The 18108-nt window shown below is 40.2% G+C and overlaps 1 protein-coding gene across 4 annotated transcripts; it reads right to left on the reverse strand.

Annotated features, from left to right (window-relative positions):
- Window positions 1-1025: 1025 nt before the first annotated feature.
- Window positions 1026-17449, reverse strand: cd4-1 (CD4-1 molecule). Of its 4 annotated transcripts, none has more exons than XM_086217145.1 (12): window positions 17421-17449; window positions 8433-8534; window positions 8282-8304; window positions 4880-4944; window positions 4621-4788; window positions 4380-4535; window positions 3883-4137; window positions 3419-3799; window positions 2002-2259; window positions 1784-1881; window positions 1617-1660; window positions 1026-1410 (listed from the first exon to the last, which is right to left on the reverse strand). In XM_086217145.1, the coding sequence occupies exons 4-12, from the start codon at window positions 4935-4937 to the stop codon at window positions 1380-1382; spliced, it is 1449 nt and encodes a 482-aa protein (XP_086073271.1). In that variant the 5' UTR covers window positions 4938-4944; window positions 8282-8304; window positions 8433-8534; window positions 17421-17449; the 3' UTR covers window positions 1026-1379. The 4 variants fall into 4 exon arrangements, 3 of the variants coding, with proteins under 3 accessions (XP_086073271.1, XP_086073272.1, XP_086073270.1); XM_086217146.1 differs by having other exon boundaries at window positions 1617-1657; window positions 8282-8335; window positions 17421-17435; XM_086217144.1 differs by having other exon boundaries at window positions 8282-8335; window positions 17421-17435.
- Between the last annotated feature and the right edge of the window lie 659 nt (window positions 17450-18108).

Raw genomic sequence — 18108 nt, forward strand, 5'->3', positions numbered from 1 at the left:
TGCTCAATAAACAGCTAGACAGGGTACAACCTGATCGATATGATGAAACTCATCAAAAAGCAATATATTTGTGTTGCTTGCATTGCATTGACGCGTCTGGACCCTCTGCTGAATCTCACCATCAACATGTGCCTGTTGATTCCGAAGCTTCGTCTCAGGCTGCAAACTGTCCAGAGGACGAACTGACCTCTTCAGCAGTCTCCTGTGTGAAAGCTTCTCTTTTTGTCGTGTTCGTTTGATTTCTGATGAATATTTGTTTATGTTTCTGTGCCTGTATTTGCTCAGTGATCAACCGCACAAGTATTCTGGAGCAGGAGATGAGCGTTACTTCAAGTTTTACAGAGATGGAGGTAGATTGACATTCACTCACTGATTATTATGCTCGTCGCTGCCGGGTAAATGTTTGCATTTCAAACTGTGTGATCCCATACAGCATTTGTACCAGACGCCAGCTGAGGCTGCTACGTCCTGATAGCCCTCTGCTAACCTCAATCATGCAGCTCTTCTCATTTTTCTACATGTTTTCAGACCAAACTGATCAAATTCTGACGGTGAACATGTCATTTTGTGGAGGTTGTTTAAAGTTCAATGTACCTCACTCTCTCAAATCCACAGCGCAGCAAGCTACGCTGTAGGCTGCTTCTCGTTTAGCCATCTGCTGTCTTGATTGTGGCTAAATAACTTAATTATGTGACCCTCTGAGACTTTCCAAGTGTTTTCAGACCAAATTAATCACATTCGGAAAATGAAACAAATCATTTCCAGTAGGCCATGGCAGAGGCGGTATATCGCACGTCACTTCCAGAAGATTGAGACAAAAGCGCTGCCTTACTTAAATTTGTATTCAAATATTTCTTAGAAGCAGTAAAAGCATAAGGCAAAAACAATTTGGAGATTAATGGCTGTAACAAACAGCAAACAAACACTGCAGACATTTTGCTATCACACCTTTTGTCTCAATATCACAAAGTACGCACGCACGTAACGCAGACTGTTACAACTAATGGAAGATTTATTTGGGGCGTGTTCACATATGAGAGGGAATGAGAATGGATGTACCCAAAAATAATCTCACATTAAAAAGCAATCACAGAAATACTTATATTACAGAACATGTCAATTCATGGGAAACAATACGAAGGAAATGACCTACTTAAATACCTACTTAAACAGTAATGATTATATTTTATATGAAATCATATATATTACAACTATGAAACAGTGTCAAAGAATCCATGACATTTCAACTGTCTGTCCCTGGTGCACTACATCTAACCGCTACTTTACAGTCTAATCTACAGACAGAAATATCTTGTCTGGGTAGAGATCCATTTATTTGCTTTGTTCTTTTGGAATGTCCTTCTGGCTTCTGGGAGATCTCATGTTCTGTAGAATCCTTTTGGCTTCGGGCTGGAACAAAGAATCACAAGTTTCCGTTTGACTTATGAAAAGAAATACAGATACAAACAGCAAAGAGGAGTGAAAATTAAGCCAAAATGTCTATTTTCATGTATCTTTATGGCCAAAAATATTCTTCAGATTTCAGCCCCAAGGAGTGTGCGCATGAATATGTTTTTGGAACCATTTCATCAGTCCAGGAAATAGCTGGTACATACTTTTTGCATTGGCAGAAACGATGCCTGGGGTGTCTCATCTTCTGCTAAAGTGAGAGAGACATGGAGAAAGAATTAGAGAGAGAGAAAGAAAGAGAGAGAGAGAGAGAGAGCTCATGCTAATAATTCAATATGTTCCAACTCATAGAAGAAATAATGTTTAACCATACTTGTCTGCACTGGCGGAGGATGAAAAGGAGGATGAGGAGGACAATGATGACTATGCCACCACCTATGGTCACCAGCATCCACACACTCAGCTTAGGGTCTGTGTACAACAAACAAAGATCAAATCAAACTATGCATATAAGCTCCGCTGTAAAAGCCTGTGGCCACAAGGTCATGCCTTTGTTAAGTTTCCTGCTCTGCTCTCACTTCCTGCACTCACTGATCTTCAGTGTTATCACAGCCGACGTCAGAAGTGTGTTGCTCTGCCACAGTTCACACCTCCACATGCCGCTATCTCCTGTACCCGCTTCCGGGATGGTTATCAGGGTGGAGTGATGGTCAAATGTTAGAGACTGCACGGATGAATGTTCAGGGGGAATCCATTTCAGGTGCAGGTCAGAGGGCAGCTCACGGCCAAGACTGCAGCTCAGATCGATCTGCTTGCCACTGGTGACCTCTGTTCCTGGAGAGGAGACGACTGGACAGAATAGATAAGAAAGAGAGAAGGAAAGAACATTAATCATGAAAGTTGAAAGTGAAATCTGAGCTTCTGTTGCTGCAGTGTTTGAGCAAAACTTGCCAAAATGTTAAGACAAATTGATTCCCTGGCAGAGGAACACTGGTGCCTGCGGCTGAGCAACAATCTCAGATACTAAACATTTTCTAGATCCAACTAACACACTGTTTTTGCTACTTTAAACTTTCACAATACTATCATCAAAACATCAAATAAAGATGCTTTGAACAAAATTATTTGGGGAAATTTTATGATTGTTTTGTTTTGTTTTTTTAATTTTTGAATGGGGAAAAATGTTGGTGAGGACTACCAATTATAGGGCCATGGTGGGATCTAGTAAACTCAGCCATCCCATCGAGAGGTCGTTTTTCATACACCTCTGAGTAAAAGTTTTTGATGTTCCGGGTTAAATTAAAATTGTGGGATAAATTGACAATATCTATAATAATAGTAATAAAATATTTTCATTATTTATACAGCAACTCTAACATCTGCATGCACTGTGCGAAAGCAGGATGCTCAGAAAGCAATGGTACAATAGAATTTCAAAGGCTTGACAGAAACTTACAAAGTTAAGTTAAAAGAAGAAAAAAGCCACAAAATGCAAAATAGATATGCATAAAACGATTAAAAGCAATAAGAGAGGAACATAATATAAAAGCTGATACATTTAAATAAAAGAAGAAGAATACAAGCAATAAAAAAGCGACACCACATAAAAAGAAAATACATCAAAATAAAAAGAATAATCTGTGGAAAAGAATGAACTAACAAATAATAAATCCTCAAAACACAGAGTCCAATTAAAATTTATTGTGTTATCAAACTCGTCTGGTAGAAGGAAAGCTTGTTATATCCTATTAAAACAAGTGGAGCTAAAAGTGTATTTGCCACTTGAATTAGACAGAAATCACACCGGGGACGCGTCCAAATAAACTCTGCTGAAAAGAGATGAAAACAGAGCAGAAGCAAAAGAAACTACTGTCTGAATGACAAGTAGCAAGGAGGAAAGAAAGAGGACATCAAAGAAATAAATAAGGACACCGCAATCTTTGAAGACCAAAAATACAACATTTGATTTGACAGTGAGCGCAGAACAAAGCCATTTGTTTGGACTTACTTCGTAGCACCTCGACACGTACAGTCCTGTTCAGTGTCCAGCCATTTTTAAACTCAAAAGTGCACACATAGTCTCCTCTGTCTCTCTCTCGCGCTTTTTTCCCACTCAGAGACATATTTCCTGTACTTGGGGCTGATACAGGACTCAGTTCTCGGCTTTGGTTAACCTTCCAGGTCAGTGGATCCAGAGAGAGCGTGAAGAGTCTCTGCGGACGTTCCGGAGTGAGACCAGAGGATGGTTTGGGGGTGAATTCCCAGTGAACTCCCAGGAGGTCTCGAGTTTGGATTTGGCTCCAGGAGATGCTCCGAGGAAGGGAACAGGGGATGGTGAGAGGCTGGGATTCAGGGAGGTACTGAGGATTTTCAGGAATTGGGAAGAGGTCTGAAAAAAAAAAATCAAAGAAGTAATGTTAAAATTAAGAATGAGACACACATACATGATGGTGAAGGCTCGCGGTAACTCACAGAAAACGGAGACAGAAATTGTGGCTTTGGACTCCTTTCCATCATTCACAACAACACACGTCCACTGGCCATTGTCTTGGCTTGTGACACTCATGGGGAGTTTTGCAAAACCGGCTTCACTGACCCCATCGTATATCTTTCCCTGGGGATTCAACCAGGATACCTTGGGCGCCGTACCGTACTGTGGAGTCTCTACATCACAGGTTAAAGACAGAGACTCCCCAGGCAACAGAAGAGAGGCTGGGTTCATAGACACTAGCACAGAAATAGAGAAAAAGCAAGCAGAGTGGATGATGGTTATTAAAAGAACGTCATAGCCACTCTTAGAGCTGGCTCAACTGGTTTGAGGAGCCTGGAGGGTCGATGAATTTGACAAAAATATTTCAATTACATTTATTTTGTACACAAAATTTTGTGGAGAGGAAAAACTAAAACTAAATTCTAAAAAGTGCCATTGCCCCTTTTAGATGACGGCTGAATATTGATGGTGCTCCTACCATTGATAGAGACTAATTTAAATTCCTGGACCCGAATCGTTTGACGTGTTTTTTCATCCCGTTTAGAAAAGGTAAAAATCCCCAAGTCTTCTTTTTTGATGTTTTTGATGGTCAGTGCAAAGCCAGAACAAGATAACCTCGTCTTCCATTGCTCATCTGCAAGACAACAAATTCAGCAAGACGTGATTACGGACCTGTTTTATTTAGCGCCACTGAACCTGTAAACACAAGCTGAACGCACCTGTCACATATGACCAGCCAGACAAGGGATTTTGCCAGGCAAGCCAGCCATTTTTGATGTCTTGGTGGCCCCAGTATACGTAACGGGCATCTATTTTCAATCCCATTGTTGGTGTTAAAGTGACCGTGTCTCCCACCTTTGCATACACATACACCGCCTCCTCAGCCCCTAAGAGACGGAAAAAAGGCTGATATGTACGGCTGTGAAAACCCAAACTGCTCACAAGTGTAAATACATGTTAGAGTCAAAAACGCCCCACCTGTGGTTGGCGTCAGCACAGCAATGAGAGGGAGGAACACAGCGAGGAAGTTCTTCATTTTGGGCCTGGAAAAAAAACAAAAACCCCAAACCCCCATACTGTATAATTAATTCTTGATATTAGAACTATGCTACATCATTTAATCAGCAGCTTAATCAAGTCCACTTCTATTCGTATTGTCCCAGATGTTATCATTACTAGCAATTCAACTAGATACGCTTCTTTCTCTATGATGAAGAGATATTTCAAGAGGTCTGCTCTTCTGCGAAATCAATATTTTATCGAAATACTGATTTTACTTATTTATTCCACAGCCGATTTAGTTGTCATGTTGTACATGAAAGCATTAAATCCTGTTTTCCTCATCACAAACATGAGGGGGCAGCATATTCAAACGCCCTGTTAATGTGGGGTATGGTGGCCCTGAGAGCTCAACACTCTGCAACTTAAAATAAACCCCCCAAAAAAACCTGAAAATACACAAAACACAAGAAAATTAAGAAAAAGAACTTCATTAACTTCAGCACAGTGACGGCGCTTCAAACAGGCTGCAAACTCTACGGCTGAAAAGTGCTTCCAGAAGACACATTAATGGAATTAAATTAAATTAAATTTTACATTTCATTTCTGTTTTTTCTGGCTCTGAGTCAGCAATCAAAATTAAGAAATGTGCTTTTTTTTTCCTCATCTCGCCGATAATGACCGCTAATAAAAACTACAAACAATCAAATGACAAAAAGCTTGCTTTTCCAGTTCATCACGCTCAAGCGCTCTCTTAAACACATGTATGAGGATGTTGCATCGTTTCTGCAACTTGAGGAAATTTGGGGCATTTTTTTCAATTTTGATGAAGACATTTTGGTACATCGGGTTTTGAGCTCTCCGAGCCACCGTACGGTATGCGGCGATATGGTTTGCCAGCTTCTCTAAATATCACATCAGAAATCCATAAAATAAGAACTTATTCAATTAAGTCTTTATACATTTTATTGGTGTAACTGTCTGGTTTTGCAGGAAAAAAGAGCAGAGCACAGTTTTTATTACTTCTAACGACAGCAACAAAAACTATAATTTCAGCAAATCACAATTATGGAAGATGCTTTTTCAATTGTACTCTCTGACAGGAAATCCTGCTCAAGTGAAATTAGTCGTCAGGAAGCAGGGAGGGGTTTGTAGTGGTCTCAGATTTGGAGAGATTTGTGGAGATAAAAGATGAAGGGAGCTGAGAGTAGGCAGTCTGTGGTGGGCTTTGCATGAGCAGACAAATGTTGGAGGGGAGAGAGAGACAGAGCGCTCGCTGGGTTGTGGTGGGCCTTGATTTAGTTAGATTCTTATCCCGATACTCCCCTCTTCCTCCCCCTCTGCCTCTCACACCTCCTCTCTTCCTCCCCTGTTCCACGAAAGACGGATCTCTTCACGCTTAAAAAGATGAAAAAAGAGAGACCACAGCAGCAGCAGCACACCTAGGCTGTGGTTTAAGGTAGATGTGTGTCTCCTCCTTCTCCATGTCTGAACCCCTTATCTCACTTTCTCTGTCTCTCTCTCTTGGTTTTTCTCCCCCATCCTTCTCCTTGATGCTGAATATGCTGTGATTGTGCACAAAAAAGCTTTCAAAACTCCCTTTGATCTTAATTTGTCCCTTTAAAATGAATGAAAAGCTCAGATGGAATCAAATCAACATCCAATAACTCCATTAAATGAAAGTTCAAAAACTCCACTGAGCAATCGCTGATGCAGCTACACGAACAATCTGTTTACGCACTATTTTAACTGTCAAAGTTACTTGATTGTAGCTAAGTTTGAGCTGAAGGACTCGAGTTAAAGTGATGTTGAGATAACGGTTGGTTTAAGCCCATAAATACTCATTTATGTACATAATGGCGTAAAGGTGTGTCGCATCGTAGTAAAATGTATTAGATGAAGACTTGAAAATAGTTTCTGGTTTCTGATTCCTGTTTGAATAAAACATGCAGGTAAAAGTAATGTACTAATTATCTTTGTAGTATATTCAGAACGACTGTACTAATTGACATGCATCAAATCAAATCATTGTCCGCTTAAACTGTTACAACTAAACTTTGTAGCGATGCGTTCCCATGAAGAGCTGTGAGAGGAGTTTTAGTCGATATCATTCAAATATTAAAGTTGGCATCATGGTTTAGTGTCTCTGATTTGTGCCCTGCCGGTGACTCTTAAATGTTTTCTCCCCATAACATCTTACATTTTCACTGCCGGCTCCCTAAAAAAGGCGTGAAATACCTTTAAAGTATCTTTAAAGTTGTATGTCTTAACAAAAAGTGAAATCTGTTTAAAAAAAAAAATAGCATGATACCTGCACATGTAGATTTTAAGAGAAAATAATTGGGCATAATATTTAATTGTGTTCAGGTACAAGTACTGTACGTGTACCAACAGCAATTAGAATTCATTGATAAAATTCTGCTCTGGCGCCAGGTTCTAGCCGCTCCCTGGAGAAAAGCAACATTAAATATTGAAGTCAGAGGTGATGAGTGTCAAGGAGAGCTGCCGTGGCCATTGCTGCTGCTGCTGCTGCATGATTTATATATGTTGCTAAAAGAGCAACATGCAAATATGTTACACATCTCAAGCTGTCAGGTGAGATTTGACAGAAAATAAATTGGTTTTATTCATTATATCTGCGATCAGAGTTTGTGTGTGAAATAAATAAGTAAAAGGGGAAACCAGGGGAGCAGAGACTGAGTGACATTGATGAAATAACAGATGTTCAGAGACACCGGGACGATGATATCTGCAGTCAGGTTGGAGGTTCAACAGCAAGCGGAGGTGTGTGTGTGTGTGTGTGTGGGGGGGGGGGGGGGGGTGTATGAACGGTGGATGAGGGTCAAAGTGGATGGCGAGATGACGGAAAGTGAGCCAGAAACCAACACACAGGACGAGCAAGTTTGCGGTAGAATCGTGTGTTGATGCATGCACCTGGTCAAGACCTGCTTCTGCTTCTGCTTCCTGAACAATCGGACCATAAACAACCTTCCTTATGTTATTTCAACGTCATGTAAATGATTTATGAATAACAACTCACACTGTATTTATCGGCTCATTTTCAAATAGTTGCAATTATTATGTAGAATCACGTGCCAGGTTCACTTTTAGTACAAGAAAATGAATGAATACTTTCTAACTTTGTTCAGTGCTTAACTGTGTGGGAAAGAAATACCCGGAAGAAGAACGGCAACAGATAATGTCAGACTTTTAGAATAATTCGAGGTGTAATTCCACGATGAAATTGTCTCTATCAGGATTTTTTTTAAGTGACTCATATTTCTTGTATATTAATAAGGGTTCCAGTTGTATTATAATATACTTGTGCTTTCCAGAGTAGATCGTCTTATTGCTGTAATTAGATAAATATGTCAAACTCACGCTGAGGTTTGAATCCTCTTCGCCTGCGGAGATATTACACTTTTATCAGTTCACCTTTAAAAAAAATGTAAAAAAAGATATTTTATGTATAGAAGCAGCATATTCAATATTTTTGAATCACATTTAAGAAAAAAAAAAAGTCCATACTTACATCGGATGCTGAGTCCTGGGTGATGGGTTGGGCTCAAATGATGAGTATCTATCAAACGAAGTCTTTTTAAGTGGCGTTGCACCTCCCTCACCACTGATTGGACTGGAAGAGACGACACATCATCAATCAAACCCAAAAACAGAATAATAACTTTTCATTTGTTGACACAGAGGGTGAGATCATGGCCCTGAAGATTGTTAAAACTGAGCTACTGTATCATATTAGATGAAACAACAACTAACCCATCAGCAAGGCGCTGTCATTGTGCCGTATTTTAATCCCAGACGATTTTACTTGAAGATGAAACCTTATCAAAATAAAAGTATTGATCCTTATAGGTCAAAATTGCTTCTATAATCTATAAACTGCGAACCAGTCTTGGCAAAAACAGTCGGTCAATGTGAAATGTAACATAGTTTCTAAACATTCCGTTACAAAATAGCTGTATAATGAAACTGTACTAAGATGGGAGAAAAGAATTCAACAAACATATGATGAAATCATTCTATCAATCCTGAAGCTACGCACACATCCACCCCTCATTAAGCTGAAGACTCGTCCCTGTGGACCATTTTACACTTGAGAACCGTCTTTATTTATTCATGTTAACCATGATAAAGTCTTTAGATGTCTTAGGGGATGCAGGCAAATGTTGTTATATAAGAAAAAGAAAAACGCTGCCAGCTGAACACACTGATGTCGTCTGTAGCTGAATGTTTGCACAGGATTAACTTGTGTCATGTGCAGCGGCAATTTAGAGCGTGTTGAGTTGGCAAAGAAAACAACTTCATGAGCCAGGAGACTTGATCTTTTTTTGCTCCCGTGTATGTAAAATTACTGAAAATCAACAAAAGAAACATGAAAAAACAAATGTCTACAATGCTTTCCCCTTGAGTAGCATTTAAAATAAAAAGAAATCTTCCTTTATCTTCTTGATCCAGCTCTCAACCGAAGCTGCAGATACTCTCAGATTCAAGAGTTGCTTGTTTGCCGCATAAACTGGAATTTAAAGTCAGAATGTCATGTTTGAATCTTCGGTGAATTTGATTACAATTTAAAATAAAGGTCTGTGGGGCTGTGAGTGCGAGTGCACTCTCCGCAAGACTGTTAACAAGAAACCCGCCAACATTTCCAAAAAAAAAAAATATGATGAACTGGTTTTGACTGATAATACATGCCCTGATTTATAATAAAAAAAACACCACTAATTTAACAAACTCATCAATAACTGGAAAATACTGGTTTTATGTCTGAAAATTGTCTCTTTTTTCTTTAAAAAGTTGTTTTGTTTTGTTTTCAGTCTGGTTGTACAAATACGGGTTCAAGTCTGTTCAATGTACAGCGTTTCATTTTTTATTTTCATTCTCCATATCAGTTGTGATCCTGTGTGAAATTCTGATTACTATAAGAAATATGAACTTTCTCGCTTAAAAACCCCTTAGTCAAATTGTTCCACCCCCCCCCCCCAAAAAAAGACCCCAACCTGCTCATGCATCACTTTATTTTTAAGCTTTTTTTATACATCAGATACAGAATATCTGTCCGACTGACTTTGTTGCTATCAGATTTCTGGGTTCCGTACCGAAGTCCTTCACGACGGTGGGGATTATGGCTGAAATCATACCGTCTGATATATCCAAGCAATCCCTCAACTGAACAGTTTCAGAGACGAAGAATGCCGACCGAAAAGGTTCATTACTGCACAGTTCAGACACAAAGACATGATACATCACATTTATATTGCACTTTTTGAAGCTGATTTACATAATCATCCAAAACCCAAACAAACTAAGCTTTGGCAGCGCAAAATAGAGACGAAAATGTAAAAACATTAAAACTCGTACGAAGTGCTTTACGGGGAGAGAGTGAAACTTTCAAAACAAGATGTTAGGAGAGCCTTCACTTGTGCTCTAGAGGTATTTAGTCAGATATACAAGAGAGCATGGCGTGAACATGAATTCGTACATGCAACAGGAGGGAATCACTGAGACCGTCATCAATATCATGGGTGATAATTCCGAGTGAACGGCTCTATAAACAAACGGCAAATTCATATGACACATAAGGCCAAAGCATTGAGGTATTCAACATTTGAAAGCAGAAGTAAAAGTGAATTATATTTGCCAACTCTACTGTCTGATACACCCCAACCCAATTAAAGCTTGAGAAATTATAAATGGATCACATGACAGGTTTTCAAACGGATCCTTTGACACTCAAGAAACTGTGATTCAAACGATTCGAGTGATTTAAGTGAACGGTTTGCTCGGTTTTCTTGGCTTTTTTTTCTTTTTTTAAGGAATGTGAACAAGACTGCAATGCAATGTCTCGTCAGTCCATTACTTTTGTGTCTTTTAGGCATCTGTTTATTTATTTCACCTGTGCTGTCAATTGCAAATACAGCGAGTAAAGTGTGAAAGATCCATTTTTGAAGCACTGAAATTACCTTCAGAACACCTTGAAGCAGTGTTGAGCTCATAAGAACAGTGAACTAGCTTCAGCGATCAGTTGAAGGCTAGAAGTGGAGCAACACACACTGCTGAGGTGGTTTCGAGACATGAACCACATAACACACACAACAAGGACTAAACAAACATCTCACACGTCTCATGTGTCTCTCTGAGGTTTGGCTTCTCTCTGCTTGCCATCATGAAGGCTCACACCTGCTTCTCTTCTCTCTTTTGTTTGTTCTTTAGAACCAAACTTTCATGAATACACATCGACATTCAGGTCTTAGGAAAGTGAGCGTTCTGGTCCAATTCCATTAATATCTGTGGATATATATTTTCAACCCATGACGGAAAACACCTGAAAGTGAGGACTCCCTCATTAGTCACTCACCTACTGAGGGTGTGTGAGCACCGCATCGTGTCATTACCGAAAGAGAAAAAGGTTAAAAAAAAAAAAAAAAAGTGTGGGCAACAAGGAAGAATGCTGGGTGATTCATTATATGAACATATACCTCTTTCCTCCTCATCCTCCAGTCTTTCCTACAAAGGGTTTCCCTGTTATTTTGAGACGTGTTTGTGTTGCACTAGCCATCTAAGACATGCAGCCAAAACACAGCAGGAGCAGCAGCAAAGATGGGAAGGCACCAGACTTGTACTGTACGTTTCAGTAATGCCTGGCTGCTCTGATGTTTCAGAAATAAACGAAATGTCAGTGGAAGATAAGTGACATTCTGCACAACTGAAAACATTTAGTCTGGTAGATGATGAGGGGAATGCCAATCGTGCTTTTAAACTGTGAAACACGAAGAAGAAATAGAAAACTCTCTCCTACTCATCACCTCCATCATCACATCCGTGTTTGTTGTATCCACATTTCAGTCGACTAGTCAAGTGGGTGTAGATTTGATTTAAGAGAAGCCATCAGACTGAAGAAGAGGTTGTAAGAGGTATGCATTTTGAAGCTTTGTTTGTGCATAATTTCTGAGAAAAGCAAGTCGATTTCCAGGAAAATTCTGTTGAAGTTTTAACGAGCTGCAGATGTAAAGTTTCGATCAGTGGCTAAAAAAAGCCGTTGGTTTAAGATGGAAACAACTACTCTACTACTACTTACTGTCTGCACAGCTGACGTGAAGACGTTCCTGTAAATAATCCAGCCTCCGTCAAAGCGTCACCCTCGACCACCACAATTTTTTCACTTCGTCCTTGAGTCTCAGTGAACATTTGAGCCAAACATGAAAAGACAGTAAGTTCATTCAAGGTCATCAGAGCATGTGAGTGAGGTTTAGAAGGTGCAGGGAGCATGTGTACAAACCGGATCTCCAACTCCAAATTTTGCTCTTTTAAAAGAGGTGAAATTACATTCTGAAGACTGAGAGGAGCAAGGTGAAAGTGCCGTTGCCATGTTTCATTTGAATACTGTCTTACCGGGGTTACTTAAGCTAAAATTAAAATACAGCTCAGCTTTTCTCTCTCTTTTTTGTAACAGACAGTGAGTGATTCCGGTGAAATCTGAGGTGAATGCGGAGCAATCCTGAGCGAGCGCCCTGGAGGCGAGAACTGTCTCCTCAGTAAGTGATGATGGGGAATTTTTAGCACTCAGCTCGGCTCATACGCTCAGGAGGTGACTATAACCTTGACCTGTGACCGCCAAAAATTTTACAGTCTGCCTCGGAGTCCCAGTGGATGGTTGTGCAAATTTTAAGACATGCTGTCTGAGTATTCTTAACATATTGCTTTAATAAAAAAAAATAAAAAAAATAAAAAATGAAAGGACAACCCAAAATGAGAGAACCAGGAGTACCCAGTAACATTCACGCTCAAAAAGTTGGACATTTAAAGTACACGTTCACAATTGCTATCAGACAGTAACTTGTAGGAACATTTTAATGCAGTCAGTGATCGTTTCAAACCAGGACACTGAGAGGTTTTGTCTATGTTTGAAACATGAAAAGATCTCATCCCTTTAGAATGAGAACCTGGCACGGGCACTTGAGTTTTAAGATCGAAAACTAGCTGGCCAAAACGTTACAGAGGAGGTGAAAGGTAGGTTACGTTGCAATATATTTGACCATTCTGTAAACAGGTGACTGCAGATGCCTGATATCCACCAGACTCAGAGTTTGAGCTGCTCCCAGCGAACCGTCAATTCAAGGTCCCGCGGGTCAGCCGCAACCCCTACAACAAGTCTTTTATTCCCTGGGCTATAAAGGCAATGAACACAGAATGACTGCATCAGAGAGCTCTTGTTGCTTTATGAGATTCGCCCTCTGCTATTACCAAAGAACCTTCCCACTGCCTGCCCACTTACACTGTTTTATGTTGTATATTTAGTATCTAAAGCAGTGTTGCGCTAGTGTGTGTGTGTGTGTGTGTGTGTGTGTGTTTGTGTGTTTTGCTGTGTTTGGAATAAGCCAAAGATTAATATCCACTGAGAGGCAAAATAAAGCCAGGCAATTAGCTCAATAAAGCAGAAATTGGATGAAATGAATAAACAAAATGTAAAAATGCAGTCACCAAAATGCCATAAGAAATCAATAACTAGGCTCCCTTTAATCATCTGTATAACATCGGTCTCTTTATTCACCGTCCATCAGACCTTGAACGGACGAGAACGCTCCACACATGCACATCCAGCAGGAGCAGGTGCACGCGGCCACCGCAGGCAAACAACAGGTGTAAGTTACAACATAAACCATGGCTGGGTTCCATTTAGCTCCGTCGGGTTCATCAAGTTCGATATATCCAGGTCATCTGAACCAGTCTAACGTAGCCAAACAACCACATAACAGCGCGATCAAGTCCATACATCAACCAAGGTTTTCCTTAGCCAGTTCCTAAGACGCTCACATGCTGGAGCAAAAGTCTTCCCATTTCCTCAAATTCTGGTTAGTAATATAACATCAGTATTTTTTTTGCATGTCTCTGTGCATGTATGTATGAATGTGTCACTGTGTGTGTGTGTGTGTGTGTGTGTTTTCATATATCTGCACCTATGTACTTGCTTTTGTCCATTGTGTTTTCCTCATTTGCGAGGTGCACAGACACTCATAAGGTGATGTGCCTTCTACTGAATCGAACACTTTACAAAAAGGGTAAATTAATTAGTGTTGAATAAGCATGACTAAATCATCGTTAAGTCTTTATTAATGCTCTTTATGACTCTTATTATAAATTGTGGAACATGTGTCCTGAACACCATTAGAAAAATAATTACAAGACACATTAGTTAACTACTAACTGGCAGTCAACTAAGCATAACTAACTGTTATCAACGTTATTGTGAAGTGCTTCCTTTAAATGTTGCTGCGTTCTGTCCTTCAAGGCCACCGTACTAATGTCACAAACAACAAATTTCTCTCAGGGGGCTTTACAGTCCATCCACTACACAACATCCTCTCCCTCCTCAGAGCATCAACTTCAGAGAGGTTCATCCTTCGACCTCACAAGTCTGAAAAGCCTGATCTGACAAACTCCATCAGCTCTCTTTTCAGTCACACTCCACCGTACCCTCCACCTGCCCAGAACATCCACCGAGTCTTCTTTTAATGTTAAAATTGCAAAGTTTGCACACACCAGTGAGCCTGTAAGACCAAGGGAGCATCACCACATTACAAATGAGATGACAGCTCCGACAACCTGGAAAATGCATCATTTCAACGGGAGTGTGGTCAGTCATCAATCACCGTGTAGCCACGGTAACAGCACAGGCAGCTGAACTGAGGCTACACGTGAAGGGAGTTTACAGGAGGGGAAGTCACCTGACAGGTGATCATTTTAGACCGAAGGATTCAGTCAAGAAACTTGTTTAAAATGTAAAACTGCTGTTAGTTTTGCACCTGCAGGATGTGCTAGCTGTTCACTGGTTGTTGTTCCCGTTGCTACGGCTGACAAATGTTACGTTCAACCTCATTTGACACACAGAACAGTGCTCCTCTACTTTGTTCTACATTTGGAGCCGTTTATGTTTCATCTGGCTTGTGTGAATGTTTGCATACATGGGAATGCTGTTCACAGATTTATCGCCATTTATCGACTCTTGAAGTTAGGGAAAGACAGGTGGAAATACAAGAGGGAGGGAAACACACTGGTTTAGAGATTTCACTTTCATTTGAAACGCGTGCACTCATTTGTGTCAGACACACAACCAGAGAATTGAGTAATGCAGGTCTTTATGAAGCCATTAAAAGGGAATCCTCTAATGAAAACTCCCCCAGTGCAACATAGACATTATACTTTCACAACGGAATTAAGGAAATAGCTTTGGGACAACCTGCAGAAAACTCAGTGGAAAAATGAATCCATTTAACTGTTTATTTTAATATGAATACATGGCACATTTTTTATTTTGGCTGTATATTCTACTTTGAGTTGGAAATATAAGAGTTGCCAACTGCTGCAATAAAGGAAGTTGAATTTTATATTAGGGGAACAGAGACTCTTACTATTCTTTTTTTTTTTTTCTTTCACAAAGTTCCCTGAAACCTTAAGAAAAAACAAAAACCCAGCAATGATCCTCGCCACCCTGTTATGGCAAACAGGAGTTTTGTCCAGTCAGATACCCAGATGTTACAGATCAGTCGCCTGAACAACAAACCAGAAACATCAGGAAAAGCTCCACTAAAGTATTATAAGTCAAAGCTGCCGGCGTGCTTACGTGCAGGAGATTTGCAAACAATATTAATTATGGATTCATTTATCCGATGCATTTTTTAGTTTCGCTGAAGTTGTGGCACCTTGTTTAGAGAGGGATCCTACTGGTTCATGCTCGCACAAGAAGCAAGGCCAAATAAAAGCACTGTGTCATACCATAACACACATGGAGCATAATCAACCAACCAAAGGCCACTCGAATGAAGGCACAAAAAAAAAGGCTTTATTAAAAACAGCACAACGTAACCCATGCAGGTCCTTGTTCAGGATCGGCCTTGTGGACGTTAGCTTATGTCTTTTCTTCGTCTACAAAAGCACCAGGGTACAAAGGTACCAAAGCCCGTGATTTTAATTACATCAAACAAGCAGGCGTTACTGCGCCGACTACTCGCTAGTGCTTTTGTTACTGTTGTAATATACACCCCGACTACCATTTTAGAGCCGACGTTCTGCCTGCAGTAACGTGTAATCTCCCGGTAAAACTCATGCCATCATCTCACCAAAACATCTTTTGAAATTAAATTACGTCGCAGAGGTAAAGTCAACATCGAACATCCAGCCACTGGTTCGTTTAACGTCAGATTGTCTTACAAACCAGACAGAGTAACATTTTAGATGGTTTTTCACAGAGGACATTGAGACATGTAAGAGAGGCTCAGATTTAATAGAATTGTAAATATAATCATGTTTTTTCCCCAACATGCTGCATCAAAACTCCTATTAGATAACTTCATTCATTCACATAAGTAGAAATGGGAGAGTAGTCAGCTGAGTGAAACCACCTTTTGATCAAACATGAGCTCTAAATTGGTTTTAAATTCTTGTCTATTTTCTCCGTTGCGGATGTGATTATAACAAGCATTTTACGTGTAATGAAAACACTTTCATTAAGCTCCCACTCCTTGAATTTGATGGTTGTGCATCGTTCGCGCACACTGAATGCCAATGAGATGCTGAGATGTACTTGTTACTCACTGACTGATACATGAACCTGTAAACTTACTAGCTACTACGACCACTATTAGCATCCTAGATCCTGCGGTGCCATCATCTTTTAATTTTTGGCCACCGAGAGACAATTTCATCATTGATCTTCTGATAAATAACCTTGATTAAAAAAAAAAATCTAAACTGGGTTCCTCATTATCTTTGTGATTATCATGTTTTAGGAGCAACAGTTGCCACCAGCCGTGAGCAAAAGCAACACGTAAACTTCTACATTTCTCTGCGTTAAACACACATTTAATTTGTTTACCACCTGTGTCAAATATGCATCCTGTCACTGCTGCTGATTGTAAAATCAGCTAAATGTTACAGCCGCTATTGCACAAGTTTTTGTCTTTGCTCTTTAAAGAGCAAAGGAACAAACAATTCTATTTTAGGCTGCTGTTATTTCCATCGGGAGCAGAAGAGCACAAAGAACAGCGAGAAACAAACGTCAGAAGTCGGACAGAGGGTCAAACTCGCTTCTAAATGGAAACTGAAACATTTGCAGAATTATTTAAGGCTGGTGATGAAATAGAAAGAAAATCATTCAACATCGTTTAACGTGATAACCAGCAGAGTATAACAAAGCTTCTATAGATGAAACACTGGGATACTCTGGCTTGTTCCTTCTCAGAAATCAAATGAGTCAGTTCTTGAGGTAAAGTACAGCCAGGAGAGACAAGATCAGACCGAGGCTGAGAGTCAGAGAATCAGAGTCTCAAAACTACGGCCTCGGACCACATCTGATGTGCCCCTAACTGCCCTTTTACTTCTCTCACCAGTGCTTGTACCAAGAATTTGTTGAGATATTGCTTCTCTAATACGTGTCCACCATCGCTCAACATGTCCTGACTCAGCATTTGACAAATATAATAAAGAGAATTTACACCAGAGTACTTACATGTGATGTGATCGGTGCAGCGATGAGTTCAGATCTGACATTTGGTAGACTGTATGCACTGCAGGTGACACACACACACACTCACACACACACACACACACACACACAGGAAGCCACAGTGATCCCATCCTCTCTATTTTGAACTAACTGGATTCTATAGAATTAGGTTGAAAACTGAAATTTCTACAGAGTGGCAACATTGCCATGCTTTCCTATACGGATGGAAGAGTGTTAAACCAAAGGAAGCGTGTTTCAGCAGCTGCTAGAACTGCTTCAACTAGACTCCACGTCTCTGAAACTCTACAGCAGGGCTGAAGACCGCTCTTTCGAAAGACATTCCACCGTTTGGCGTTTGAAGAACTAAATCCAAAACATAGGACTGATACAGTTTTCACACTCAAACCCTGCAATCCTTCTGCATTTATGTTTCCACAGTCACTTATTTTCTATTAATATTTCACTCCTCTGTATTTAGATACTGGATCAGCGGTGGTCTGGTGTTTCAGCGCCGGGTTGCTGCGTGAAACAGGTGTTTACAATGCGTTCTAATTACACTGAGTGCTGCAGCCGCCTCAACACCTGCATCACACTGCACCAGTTTACACGCAAGTGATCCAATACATCATGCATATCATATTATATCGATACTAGTTGCTGCTCAATGTACACACAGTACTCTAAGTAATTA

This window comes from Aulostomus chinensis, chromosome 11 (assembly GCF_037954235.1).
Source record: "Aulostomus chinensis isolate RoL2024-O1b breed Wild chromosome 11, RoL_Achi_v1.0, whole genome shotgun sequence".
NCBI lineage: Eukaryota > Metazoa > Chordata > Actinopteri > Syngnathiformes > Aulostomidae > Aulostomus > Aulostomus chinensis.